The 12,723-nt window shown below is 43.8% G+C and overlaps 1 protein-coding gene across 3 annotated transcripts in view; it reads left to right on the top strand.

The window, feature by feature from the left end:
* Positions 1-12,723, top strand: part of LOC140476041 (autophagy-related protein 2 homolog B-like) — a 112,356-nt gene that overhangs the window by 82,410 nt on the left and 17,223 nt on the right. For all 3 annotated transcript variants that reach the window (XM_072567982.1, XM_072567984.1, XM_072567983.1), the window contains exons 34-37: positions 6,057-6,158; positions 6,769-6,853; positions 8,049-8,244; positions 12,318-12,387. In XM_072567982.1, coding sequence (XP_072424083.1) covers positions 6,057-6,158; positions 6,769-6,853; positions 8,049-8,244; positions 12,318-12,387 — 453 coding nt within the window. The remainder of the gene's footprint in view (positions 1-6,056; positions 6,159-6,768; positions 6,854-8,048; positions 8,245-12,317; positions 12,388-12,723) is intronic.

Genomic DNA, 12,723 nt, shown 5'->3' on the forward strand with positions numbered 1-12,723 from the left:
GTGCAGGGGATGGGAGGGGAAATGAGGAATCTGATGAAATCCACATTGATGCCGTGAGGAATCGGAATGCAAAGTACTGGGCTAATGGTAAGATTCTTGGGAGTGCAGATGAGCAGAGAGATCTCAGTGTCCATGGACACAGATCCCTGAAAGTTGCCACCCAGATTGACAGGGTTGTTAAGAAGGCATACAGTGTTTTAGCCTTTATTAATAGAGGGATTGAGTTCCGGAACCAGGAGGTTATGCTGCAGCTGTACAAAACTCTGGTGCGGCCACACTTGGAGTATTGTGTACAGTTCTGGTCACCGCATTATAAGAAGGATGTGGAAGCTTTGGAAAGGGTGCAGAGGAGATTTATGAGAATGTTGCCTGGTATGGAGGGAAGGTCTTAAGAGGAAAGGCTGAGGGCCCTGAGGCTGTTCTCGTTAGAGAGAAGAAGGTTGAGAAGTGACTGAATAGAGACATACAAGATAATCAGAGGGTTAGATAGGGTGGCCAGGGAGAGCCTTCTTCCAAGTATGGGGACGGCAAACACGAGGGGACACAACTTTAAAGTGAGGGGAGATAGGTATAAGACAGATGTCAGAGGTAGTTTCTTTACTCAGAGAGTAGTAAGGGTATGGAATGCTTTGCCTGCATCGGTAGTAGATTCGCCAAGTTTAAGTGCATTTAAGTTGTTATTGGACAGGCATATGGACATACATAGACCATAAGACCATAAGACATAGGAGTGGAAGTAAGGCCATTCGGCCCATCGAGTCCACTCCGCCATTCAATCATGGCTGATGTGCATTTCAGCTCCATTTACCAGCATTCTCCCCGTAGCCCTTAATTCCTCTAGACAACAAGAATCTATCAATCTCGGCCTTGAAGACATTTAGCGTCCCGGCTTCCACTGCACTCCGTGGCAATGAATTCCACAGGCCCACCACTCTCTGGCTGAAGAAATGTCTCCGCATTTCTGTTCTGAAATGACCCCCTCAAATTCTAAGGCTGTGTCCACGGGTCCTAGTCTCCACGTCTAACGGAAACAATTTCCTAGCATCCACCTTTTCCAAGCCATGTATTATTTTGTACGTCTCTATTAAGTCTCCCCTTAATCTTCTATACTGCAACGAATACAATCCCAGTATCCTCAGCCGTTCCTCATATGCTAGACCTGTCATTCCAGGGATCATCCGTGTGAATCTCCGCTGGACACGTTCCAGTGCCAGTATGTCCTTCCTGAGGTGTGGGGACCAAAACTGGACACAGTACTCCAAATGGGGCGTAACCAGAGCTTTATAAAGTCTTAGTAGTACATCTCTGCTTTTATATTCCAACCCTCTTGAGATCAGAGACAACATTGCATTCGCTTTCTTAATCACAGACTCAACCTGCATGTTTACCTTTAGAGAATCCTCGACTAGCACTCCCAGATCCCTTTGTGCTTTGGCTTTATTAATTTTCTCACCATTTAGAAAGTAGTCCGTGCTTTTATTCTTTTTGCCAAAGTACAAGACCTCGCACTTGCTCACGTTAAATTCCATCAGTCATTTCCTGGACCACTCTCCCAACCTGTCTAGATCCTTCTGTAGCCTCCCCACTTCCTCAGTACTACCTGCCTGTCCACCTAACTTCGTATCATCGACAAACTTCGCTAGAATGCCCCCGGTTCCCTCATCCAAATCATTAATATATAATGCGAACAGCTGTGGCCCCAACACCGAACCCTGCGGGACACCGCTCGTCACCGGCTGCCATTCTGAAAAAGAACCTTTTATCCCAACTCTCTGCCTTCTGTTAGACAGCCAATCCTCAATCCATCCCAGCAGCTCACCTCGAACACCATGGGCCCTCACCTTGCTCAGCAGCCTCCCGTGTGGCACCTTATCAAAGGCCTTTTGAAAGTCTAGATAGACCACATCCACTGGGTTTCCCTGGTCTAACCTACTTGTTACCTCTTCAAAAAATTCCAACAGGTTTGTCAGGCATGACCTCCCTTTACTAAATCCATGTTGACTTGTTCTAATCAGACTCTGCTCTTCCAAGAATTTAGAAACCTCATCCTTAATGATGGATTCTAGAATTTTACCAACAACCGAGGTTAAGCTGATTGGCCTATAATTTTCCATCTTTTGCCTTGATCCTTTCTTGAACAAGGGGGTTACAACAGCCATCTTCCAATCATCCGGGACCTTTCCTGACTCCAGTGACTCTTGAAAGATCTCAACCAATGCCTCTGCTATTTCCTCAGCCACCTCTCTCAGAACTCTAGGGTGTATCCCATCGGGGCCAGGAGATTTATCAATTTTAAGACTTTTTAACTTTTCTAGCACTATCTCTTTCGTAATGGCAACCATACTCAACTCAGCCCCGTGACACCCTTTAATTTTTGGGATATTACTCATGTCTTCCACCGTGAAAACTGACGCAAAGTACTTGTTAAGTTCTCCTGCTATTTCCTTATCTCCCATCACTAGGCTTCCTGCATCAGTTTGAAGTGGCCCAATGTCTACTTTTGCCTGTCGTTTGTTTAGTGTAGGTGGGATGGGCTTCAGATTAGTATGACAGGGCGGCACAACATTGAGGGCCGAAGGGCCTGTACTGTGCTGTAATGTTCTATGAGGTCGGAGAGTCCCAAAGCAGAAGACGAGTTCTTCCTCCAGATGTCGGGTGGTTAGAGTGTGGCGATGGAGGAGGCCCAGGACCTGCATGTCTATGGTGGAATGGGAAGGAGAGTTGAAGTATTCAGCCACGGGGCGGTGGGGTTGGTTGATGCAGGTGTCCCGGGGATGTTCTCTGAAGCGCTCTGCAAGTAGGCATCCTGTCTCCCCAATGCAGATGAGACCGCATCAGGAGCAACGGATATAGTAACACGTGGAAGCTGGATGTGGAAGACTCCTTTGGGGGCTTGGTCGGAGGTGAGGGGGAGATGTGGGCGCAGGTTTTGCAATTCCTACCGAGGCAGTGGAAGGTGCCGCGTGGGGATGGATGGTTGGTGGGCAGTGTGGACCTGACGGAGTCGTGGAGGGAGTGGTCTTTATGGAAACCGGATAGGGGTGGGAGGGAAATCGGAGTCCGTTTGTCAGTGGCAGAAATGGTGGAGGATGATGTGATGTGTACGGAGGTTGGTGGAGTGGAAGATGAGGATCAAGGGGGGAATTCTGTCCTTGTTGCATTTGGAGGAGTGGGGTTTCGAGGGTGGAGGTACGGGAAGTGAATGTGATGTGCTGGAGGGCATCATCGACCACGTGGGAGGGGAAATTATGGTCTTTAAAGATGGAGGCCATTTGGTTTGTTCTGAGGTGGAACGGTCCTCCTGGGAGCAGATGAGATGGAGGAATTGGGATTAAGGGATAGCATTTTTACAGGAGGCAGGGTGGGAGGAGGTGTAGTCTAGGTAGCTGTGGGAGTTGGTGGGTTAGTAGAAGATGTCTATGTTGAGTCGGTCACCATTGATGGAGAGGGAGAGGTCCCAGAAGCGGGGAGAGGCGTCTGAGATGATCCAGATGAACTTAAGGTCGGGGTGGAATATGTTGGTGAATTTGATGAACTGTTCAACCTCCTTGTGGGAGTACAAGGTGGTGCCAATACAGTCGTAAATGTAGCAGAAAAAGAGGTGGGGAATGGTGTTGGTGTGACTGTGGATGATGGACTGTTCCACATAACCGACAAAGAGACAGGCATAGCTGGGGCCCATGTGGGTGCCCATGGCTACCCCTTTTGTCTGGAGGAAATGGGAGGATTCAAAGGAGAAATTATTGAGGGTAAGGACCAGTTCAGCCAAACGAATGAGAGTATCAGTAGAGGGGTGCTGGTGGGGATGTCGGGAGAGGAAAAAACTGAGGGCTTGGAGGCCATCGTCATGGCGGATAGAGGTGTATAGAGACTGCTTGTTCATGATGAAGATGAGGCGTTGGGGGCTGGGGAAACAAAAGTCTTAGAGGAGGTGGAGGATGTGGGTGGTGTCCCGAAGTGTATGTGGGGAGCTCCTGGACCGGGGAGGGAGGAATAGAACAGTTTCAAGGTATATGGAGATGAGTTTCCCCCCCACTTAGCCCACCCTCCTGCCATTTATCTCTCCACCCCCTCGGCTCCCAGCCTCATTCCTGATGAAGGGCTCTTGCCCGAAACGTCGATTCTCCTGCTCCTCGGATGCTGACTGGCGTGCTGTGCTTTTCCAACACCACACTCTCCACTCTGAGATCCTTCAGTCACTCATGGATGAACAAAGTAATGTGTGAGTGAGGTTGCAGAAATATCTAACTATGTGGAATATATTCCAGCTTTAACCAGAGATTTGATGGGACGGGAATCAGTCCCTGAAGGGCTTGTACCCCCTCAACCAGAATTTTAAAAGAGGATACCTGCATTGCATAAGTGATCAGTGGACCTCCAGAACTGGTGTGAGGAACAGCCCAGAATTGAGTGCTTGTTGAGACATTTGTGAGGACATAATAGCACATAGAATAAAAGGAAATTCGTTCAGTTCCTCAAACCTACAGTGTTCTACAATGAGATCAACTCCATTTAATCCGCTTTTCTCTGATTCTTTGAAACTTTTAACACTGAAGTATAGACAGGAGTAGGAATAGGCCATTCTGTTCCTCAACCACTCGATGTGATCATAGCTGATCATCAAGCCCAGTTCTGTAATCTCAGCCTCCCCCATATTTAACTCCCTCCTGAAAACACACTTTCTACAACCACTTTCTATGGTAGAGAATTCCATAGACTCTCCACTCGCAGAATGAAGAAATTTCTCCTCATCTTAGTCCTAAAAGGTTTATTCCTTACCCTTAAACTATAACCTCTGGTTCTGGACTCCCCTTGCTGCATCTAACCTATCGAGTCTTGTTAGAATTCTTTGGTTTCTATGAGATCCCTCCTTATTCTTCTAAATTCCAGTGAATACAGTTGTAACAAACTTAATCTCTCTTCATATGACAGTCCTGCCATCCCAGGAATCAATTATATCATAATTTTATTACATCAATCTGTCCTACGTAGTCTTGAAAGCTCCAAATGACCCTTTTAAAAGAGAGCGTTCTTGATTTCTGTTACCCTTTGTGTGGAAACAGCGATCTTTTGGAATATGAACATATGGACTGCAACGGTTCAAGAAGGCAGCTCACTACACTTTCAAGGGCATCTAGGGATGGGCAATAAAATGCTGACCAGCCAGTGACTCACACGTCCCATGTCTCACGAGTGAATAAAGAAAAGAACAGTAGAGCACAGGAAGAGGCCTTTCGGCCCACCATTTCTGTGCTTGCCATCATTCTGAACTAATCCCACCTGCCTGTGGTGGTCTATTATCTTCTATTCACTCCTGTTCATATGTCAGTTTAAATGCCTCATAAATGTTGCGTTTGTATCTGCTTCTTCTGCCTCCGCTAGCAGTGGATTCTATACACCTATGTAAAAAAAAAACTTTCCTCTCACACCTTAGACCGATGCCCTCTAGTATTTGACATTAACCCCCTGGGAAAATGACTCTGCCTATTCACCTTACTATGCCACTCATAATTTTATGTACTTCTATCAGGTCGCCCCTCAGCCTCCAGCGCTTTAGCAAAAACAGGTGCCTGATTTTTAAAAAAATAATTCCTTCTTGGTACGCGAACATCACTGATATGGCCTGGACTTGTTGCCCATCCTTAATTGCCACTGAGCTGGTGTGAGGAGCAGCCTAGAACTGAGTACTCATTGAGACATTTCTGAGGTTGTTTGAGAATCAGCCGTATTGCTGTGGGACTGGAGTCACATGTAAGGCCAGCAGATTTTCATCCTTTAGGCATGTTAATGAACTGATGACGTTTTAATGACAATCTGTTAATTTATGATCACAATGAATTCTGGATTGATTTATTAATTGAATTTAAATTCCTTCAGCTGCCATGATGGTATTTGAACTCTGTCTCTGAAACAGTAGTCCTGTTTAACATTTTGTGTACCTTAATTAGAAGATCTTTCAGTCTTCCACACTATGGGAATGTAAGCGATGTTCATGCACATAGTATTGCCTTTGTAATTTAAAGAATGATAGTAACCTTTCACTTTCTCTTCTTCAGCTAACTATTAAGGCATTACACGTGAGTCCAGATTCCACTCAGATGCCTCGTGAGTGCTGTTTACGCATCACACTAATGCCCCTTCGATTAAACATCGATCAGGTTAGTAAAAATGGGAGGGGAGACATGCCTGTGCCCTAATCCTATCCTTTCCACCAAACCATATCTGAGTTCATTCTGAACTGAACTATCAGGAAGGTTTTCCTGAACCAATATAAAGTCCCTGAGTTCACCAGCTTGACCCTGAATGGCCAGTCTATACACAACAGTTGTGTGTAGGATTATGGATCGGGATGTCTGCCTGTTCTTGCTCACAATGATGCTAACAGACTCAAAATGTGTTCGAGTTTCCCTCCAATGTCCAAGTTGTTAAGTATTGGAAGGAAATCAGAACCAAAATAAGTTCATTCCCTATTGGACCATCCTCTAATAAAGCAGTGCCTGTAAATCCCACATTATCAGTGAGGGTTTGTGCTGTGAGACTCAAAATCTCAGTAAGGATCAGTGCCCTTGGAATAAAACATAATTATTTTGGTAAAGTCATATTGACCTGGTGTCACCCTGTGACCTTTGTAGTTGTGAAAGAAAATTGTTTGTGAAACAAATCTGAGGTTTTCTTTCTGAAATACACGCAGAATTCTTTTTTGATCCTCCTGATTTTTGTTTTGTAAGCACTCTGATGGATTTTTGATTTCCCTCTGTCTACATTTAGGATGCACTGTTTTTCTTGAAGGACTATTTTACCAGCCTGGCTACTGAGGTAGAGCTGTTAATTCCTCCAGATCCTATACAAGAGGGTGAGTATCAATATCTGGCAGTTGGATTAGAGACAGAGTTCCTAAACACAGCTGTCAGGAATGAAAATGGGGTGGAGGAGAGGGAAAAAACTTGTATGTCAAATGTCCTAAAGCTGCTTTAAACTTAATGAAGTGTTTTGAATGTATTTGCCATTGTAATATAGGATGTACAGTAAGCGCCCATTAAAACCTTTCACTGAATCCCTCTCCCCAACTCATTCAATTCAACATCCTCACCCTGCTTCAAGGACTTGCCTGTGACCTTAACTCTCTCAACTGAGGCCTAACACCACCCATTCTGCTCCACGTTCAGTTTCAGGGCCTTTAGAATTCTTTGGAACTGTTTCCCTGGAGGCCACTCCACACCCTTCTCCCTCCACTGAGTCTGCTCCCTAAACCTACCTGTTCTTTCTGTTGTTCCACTAATTCTGCTCGTACAACTGCTTGTCCTCCATTTTCATAATATGAAACACCACTCAAGGCTGTAACTGCTTCATGAATGCATGTTCCTTGCCTTACATCCACCTCAGAGAGTTGCACTGATGCCTGGATTTCAAATCCAGAGAATGGAAATTCAGATCTTGTCTTAATTTTAATTCAGTTTCTTAAACTTTTATCTTGCTAGGAGCTTTTAGATTGTTGTAAAATACAGTTGTTTATTTATGTCCTTTAGGAAAAGGGATTTGTTGTACTTACCCAGCCTAGGACCATAAATGACTTTGGTCCCTGCACCAATGTGGTTCACTCTTAACTGTCCTCTGAAGGAAACCACCATGTTGAGTTAATGAGGAATGAGCACTGAATGCTGACCTTACCATTGCTGCCATCATCCTGAGAATTTGTTTATTTAAAAAGGTTTCTGTGTGAGGCTGAGCCCTACATTTTAGAGAAGATTCTTTTAAGCTTAGCACAGCCAGAAAATGGGCTGAAGATGGTGCAAAGGTTGGTGGCGAGAGGAGGGTGTTAGTGCAAGTAAATCTGACTGGCGTCCTGCTTCAGATTGCTGAGTATTGGACAAACCAAGAGGCAAAAACAAAGCAGCTGGTGGGAATAGATCTATGTACATATTTTCTTGGCTGCCCTCTCATTTTATCACCATGCAGCTTAGGGATATTATTTGAGATTCACGTAGTTGAGATATTGGGAAAGCAGCCTGTGTAACTATTATTGCATGAATTGCATCTCTTGTCCCCAGTGAGAAAAACTCCTGGAACTGACACCAGCAGCAGCCTTTCCAAAAATGGAACCACTGCTGCAGACCATGGCCCCATTATTACTCTGCCGGGTCACAGCAAACACAGGCCGGATCCTTTAACTGCTGCTAGCAGGGTGCCAGTCAGCGAGCCAGAGGCTGTCTCAGTGCCATTCAGGGATCAGCCAATCTTCTTCCGGTAAGCCTTCCTCATTCTCTTATTTTTTGAGTACTAAGCTGTAAGAGAAATCAAGCCAAGCAACAGAACATAAAATTGTACAGGAACAGGCCCTTGGGTTCATCATGCTCTGTGCCAACCATGATGCCATTCTAAACTAATCCCATCTGCCTGCCTGTACTTGGTATGTATCCCTCTATTCCCTGCCTGTTCATGTGTCTGCCGAAGTGTCTCTTAAACATTGCTGTTGTCTGTGTTTCTATCACCTCATCTGGCAGCACATTCCTGGCATCTGCCTCCCTCTGTGTAAAAATTCTTACCTCACACATCCCTCGCAGCTTAAACCTAAGCCCCTTAGTATTTGACGTTTCCACCCTAGGAGAAACTCTCTGACTATCTGTCCCATCCATGCTTGTCACAATTTTATATACTTCTATCTAGTCGCCATCAGCCTCTGACACTCACGTGAAAACAATCCATATTTGTCCAACCTCTCCTTATAACTAATGCACTCCAGTTCAGGCAATATCCTGGTAAACCTCTTTTGCATTCTCTCCAAAGCTGCTTTCCTGCAGTGTGATGACCAGAAATGCACACAGTACTCCAAGCTAAATCAAGTCTTATACAGCTGCAACATGCCCTGCACACTTTTATACTTAGTGCCCTGACTAATGAAGGCAAGCATCCTGTATGCCTTGTTTATCACCTTATCCTCTTTTGTTGTCACTTTTAGGGAGCTATTAACTTACCCCCCAAGATTCCTCTGTGTATCAATGCTCCCAAGGGTCCTGTAATTTACTGTATACATTCCTCTTGCATTTAACTGCCATGTCTTCACCCAACTTTCTAATTGGTCCATATCCTGCTGTATCCTTTCATAGCCATCCACAACTCCAACTTTTGTCATCTGCAGACTTACTAATCAGACTAAATATATTACAAAGAACAGAGGTCCCAGCACTGATCCTTGTGGAACACCACTGGTCACAGACCTCCAGTCAGAAAAACACCCCTTCACAACTATTCTCTGTCTTCTATGATCAAGTTAATTGCCAAATCACCATTGATCCCTGTGACTTAATGATTAGCTGACCATGAGGGATCTTGTCAAATGCTGTAATCAAGTCCATGTGGACTATATCCCTGATGACATTACTGTCCTCATCAATCACTGATACTTCCTCAAAATATTCAACCAGGCCTGTGATGCAAGGCCTCCCCCGTAAGAAGCCATGCTGACTATCCCTAATACATGCATTCTTTTCCAAGTGCGAGTCAATCTTGTTCCTAAGAATCTTCTCCAGTAACTTCTCTACCATTCACGTAAGGCTCACCAGCCTATAATTTCCTGGATTATCCCTGTTGTTGTCCTTAAACAAAGGAACAACAAGGGCTATTCTCCAGTCTTCTGGACCTCCCCAGCTAAAGGGGATACAGAAATCTCTGTCAGTCTCCTCCTTTGCCTCCTTTAGTCTCCTGCAATAGATCCCAGGGGATTTTCAAGACATCTAACACCACCACCTCCTTAATATTGACATGCAATGAAATATCAACATATCCCTCCCTAATCTTACCATCATCCATGTCCTCCTCCTTGGTGAATGTAAAGTATTCATTAAGGACTTTGCCCACTTCTTCTGGTTCCATGTGTAAATTTCCTTCTTTGTTTTGGTGGACCTACCCTTTCCCTAGCCAACCTGTTGCTCCTAACATATGTATATAATATCATACTTGGCAAGGACATTTCCTGGCCATCCTAACCCTCCTCGTTTCTTGTTTAGGTTCTTTTCTGCTTCCTTTATACTATTGGAGAGTGTTTTTTGATTTCAGTTACTGAATCTTACCATCCTCTTCTTTCATCCTCACAAGAACATGCCAGTCCTGAACTCGAATAAACTGGCCTTTAAAAGATTCCCACGTCAGATGTGGATTTAAACACCTCAAACATCTGCCCTTAATCTAATTTCTCCAAATCCTGCCTAAATCATTGTAATTAGCTTTCCCCCAGTTTATCACAAATCCAGGCTCTAACCTCATTTTCCTTAGTTGTTGTATTTCTTACGTTAAAATAATTACATTTCAGACCACCTGTCCTGCTGTGTTCATTAACCTGGCCATGCTCACTCATTTCTAGAGGAAGAGAATTATAAAGCAGAGACCTTATGTTAGACTTGTACAAAATCTTGCTTAGATGCTCCATCCTGTATACTGTGAGTAATTCTGATCAGCATTATAGAAAGATCATATTGAGGCTCTGCATACAAGAAATAATTCAAAAGGATGACTAATGGAAGACAGTTTGAGAAAGGGGAGCATTTTCAGGATGGCAACCTATAACTAGGGGGAGCCCCACAGAGATTGGTGCTTGGGCCACAGTTACTTACAATGGATTCTGGATTGGTGGTGCTGGAAGAGCACAGCAGTTCAGGGAGCATCCAAGTAGCTTCGAAATCGACATTTCGGGCAAAAGCCCTTCAACTTACAATGGATGTCAATGATCTGGATGAGAAACTTTAATGTACTGTTGCCAAGTTTGAAGATGACGGAAAAATAGGTTTGAAGGCAGGTAGTGAGGATAACAGAGTGAGTTTGCAGAGGATTTAAATAGGTTAAGGTGAGTGAGCAAAAACTTGGAGGATTAAATATAATATGAAGAAATGTGAGATAATGCAGAAAAAATAGAGGAGCTGATATTATTTAAGTAGAGAAAGACTTCAGAAAGCTACAGCACAGAGGCATTTGGGAGTCCTCATCCATGAATTACAAAAGGTAGCATCCAAATTCAGCAATTTAAAAGGAAGGCAAATGGAATGTTGGCCTTAAAGGGAATGGGGTGTAAAAGAAGGGAAGTCTCGCTAACTATGCAAGGAACTAGTCAGACCACAGCTGGAATACTGTGAACGGTTTGTGCTTGTTATCTAAGGAAAGACATACTGGCATTGGAGGCAATCTAGAGAAGGTTCATTTGGTTGATATTGGGTATAGAGGGTTTGTCTAATGAGGAAAGGTTGAGTATTGGGCCTGTACTGACTGAAGTTTGGAAAAATAGGGGGACCTTATTGAAACATACAAGATTCTTACGGGATTTGACAAGGTAAGTGCTGAGAAGTTGCTTTTTCCTTGTGGGAGAATCTGGGACCAGAGGGTATAATTCTGAAATAAAGAGTTGTGCATTTAAAACAAAGATGAGAGTAATTTCTTCCCTCGGAGTGTAGTGAATTTGTTGAATTCTTTATTGCAAGAGCTGTCAAGAATGGGTCATTAAATACATTCACAGATGAGAAAGACAGATCCTTCATCATTAAGGGAATCAAGAGGTTTGGGGAAAGACAGGAAGGTGGAGTTGAGGATTTTGGATCAGCCAGAAGCTGATTGAATGGTGAAGCAGACTCACTCGGCCTAATAGCATACATTCGCTCCTTTGTCTTCTAGTTTTGTGCTTGGGCCCTTTGGAAGAAAATTCTAAGGATGATCTGCTGGTGGTCTTTAATAGTGCCATTCTAGTTCTGTGCTTGTCTTTCAATTAAACAGCCCTGTGAAGAGATACATTTTAGGCATCATACTTGATTGTCTCTCACACACAAGCATGCAAACAATGTGTCTCTGTTAACCTACTGGCTTTTGAGGCATACACATCCAGAGCAGGACTAGACCATTTAGCCCCTTGAGCCTGCTCTGCCATTCAATAAGATGGTGACTGATCTGATTGTAACTTCAAAATAACATTCACACCTACCCCTGATAACCTTTCACTCCTTTGCTTAACAAGAATCTATCTGCTTTAAAATATTCAAGGAGTCTACTTCCATCACCTTCAGAGAAGAGAGTTCCAAAGACTCATGATACTCTGAGAGAAAGACTTTCTCCTCATCTGTATTAAATGGGTGACCCCTGAACAATGGCCTCGAATTGTAAATTCTCCCAAAGAGGAAATTTCCTTCCTACATTTACCTTGTCAAGACTCCTCAGGATCTTGTGTGTTTCAACCAAATCACCCCTTACTCTTATTAACTGAAATTGAGTATGCAGCTTGGCTGTTTATTTTCAAAGGTTAGAACCATATTCACTGACAGTGAATTTCATTTTCATTTCAGGGAATTTCGCTTCACATCAGAAGTGCCAATTCGACTGGATTACCATGGCAAGCACATGTCCATGGATCAAGTAAGTTGAGAGAATTTAGGGACTAATGTCTAGTTTGTGCTGTTTGTCTGGCAAAATTCATTTGTTGAACAGATGTGGAACAAGAGTAGTTCAGTCTCATCCATTGCATTTGAGATTATTAAGTGTTTATAATTTGTATTATTGAGCAGGGAAATGCATCTACAATTCGAGATCTGATGTCACCACCATGGTAGCTGCAGGTGACAATTCCTATCCCTTTGCTCCCAAGAGCAAACAGAGACCACAGCCTTCCCCAACAATTTTCCATCCTTTTCTGTGTTGGTGAGCAAAAGATGTCATGTATTAGAAAGTTATAGGGAGAATGCAGGAGATTTG

Source organism: Chiloscyllium punctatum, chromosome 4 (genome assembly GCF_047496795.1).
Source record: "Chiloscyllium punctatum isolate Juve2018m chromosome 4, sChiPun1.3, whole genome shotgun sequence".
Taxonomy (NCBI): Eukaryota; Metazoa; Chordata; class Chondrichthyes; order Orectolobiformes; family Hemiscylliidae; genus Chiloscyllium; species Chiloscyllium punctatum.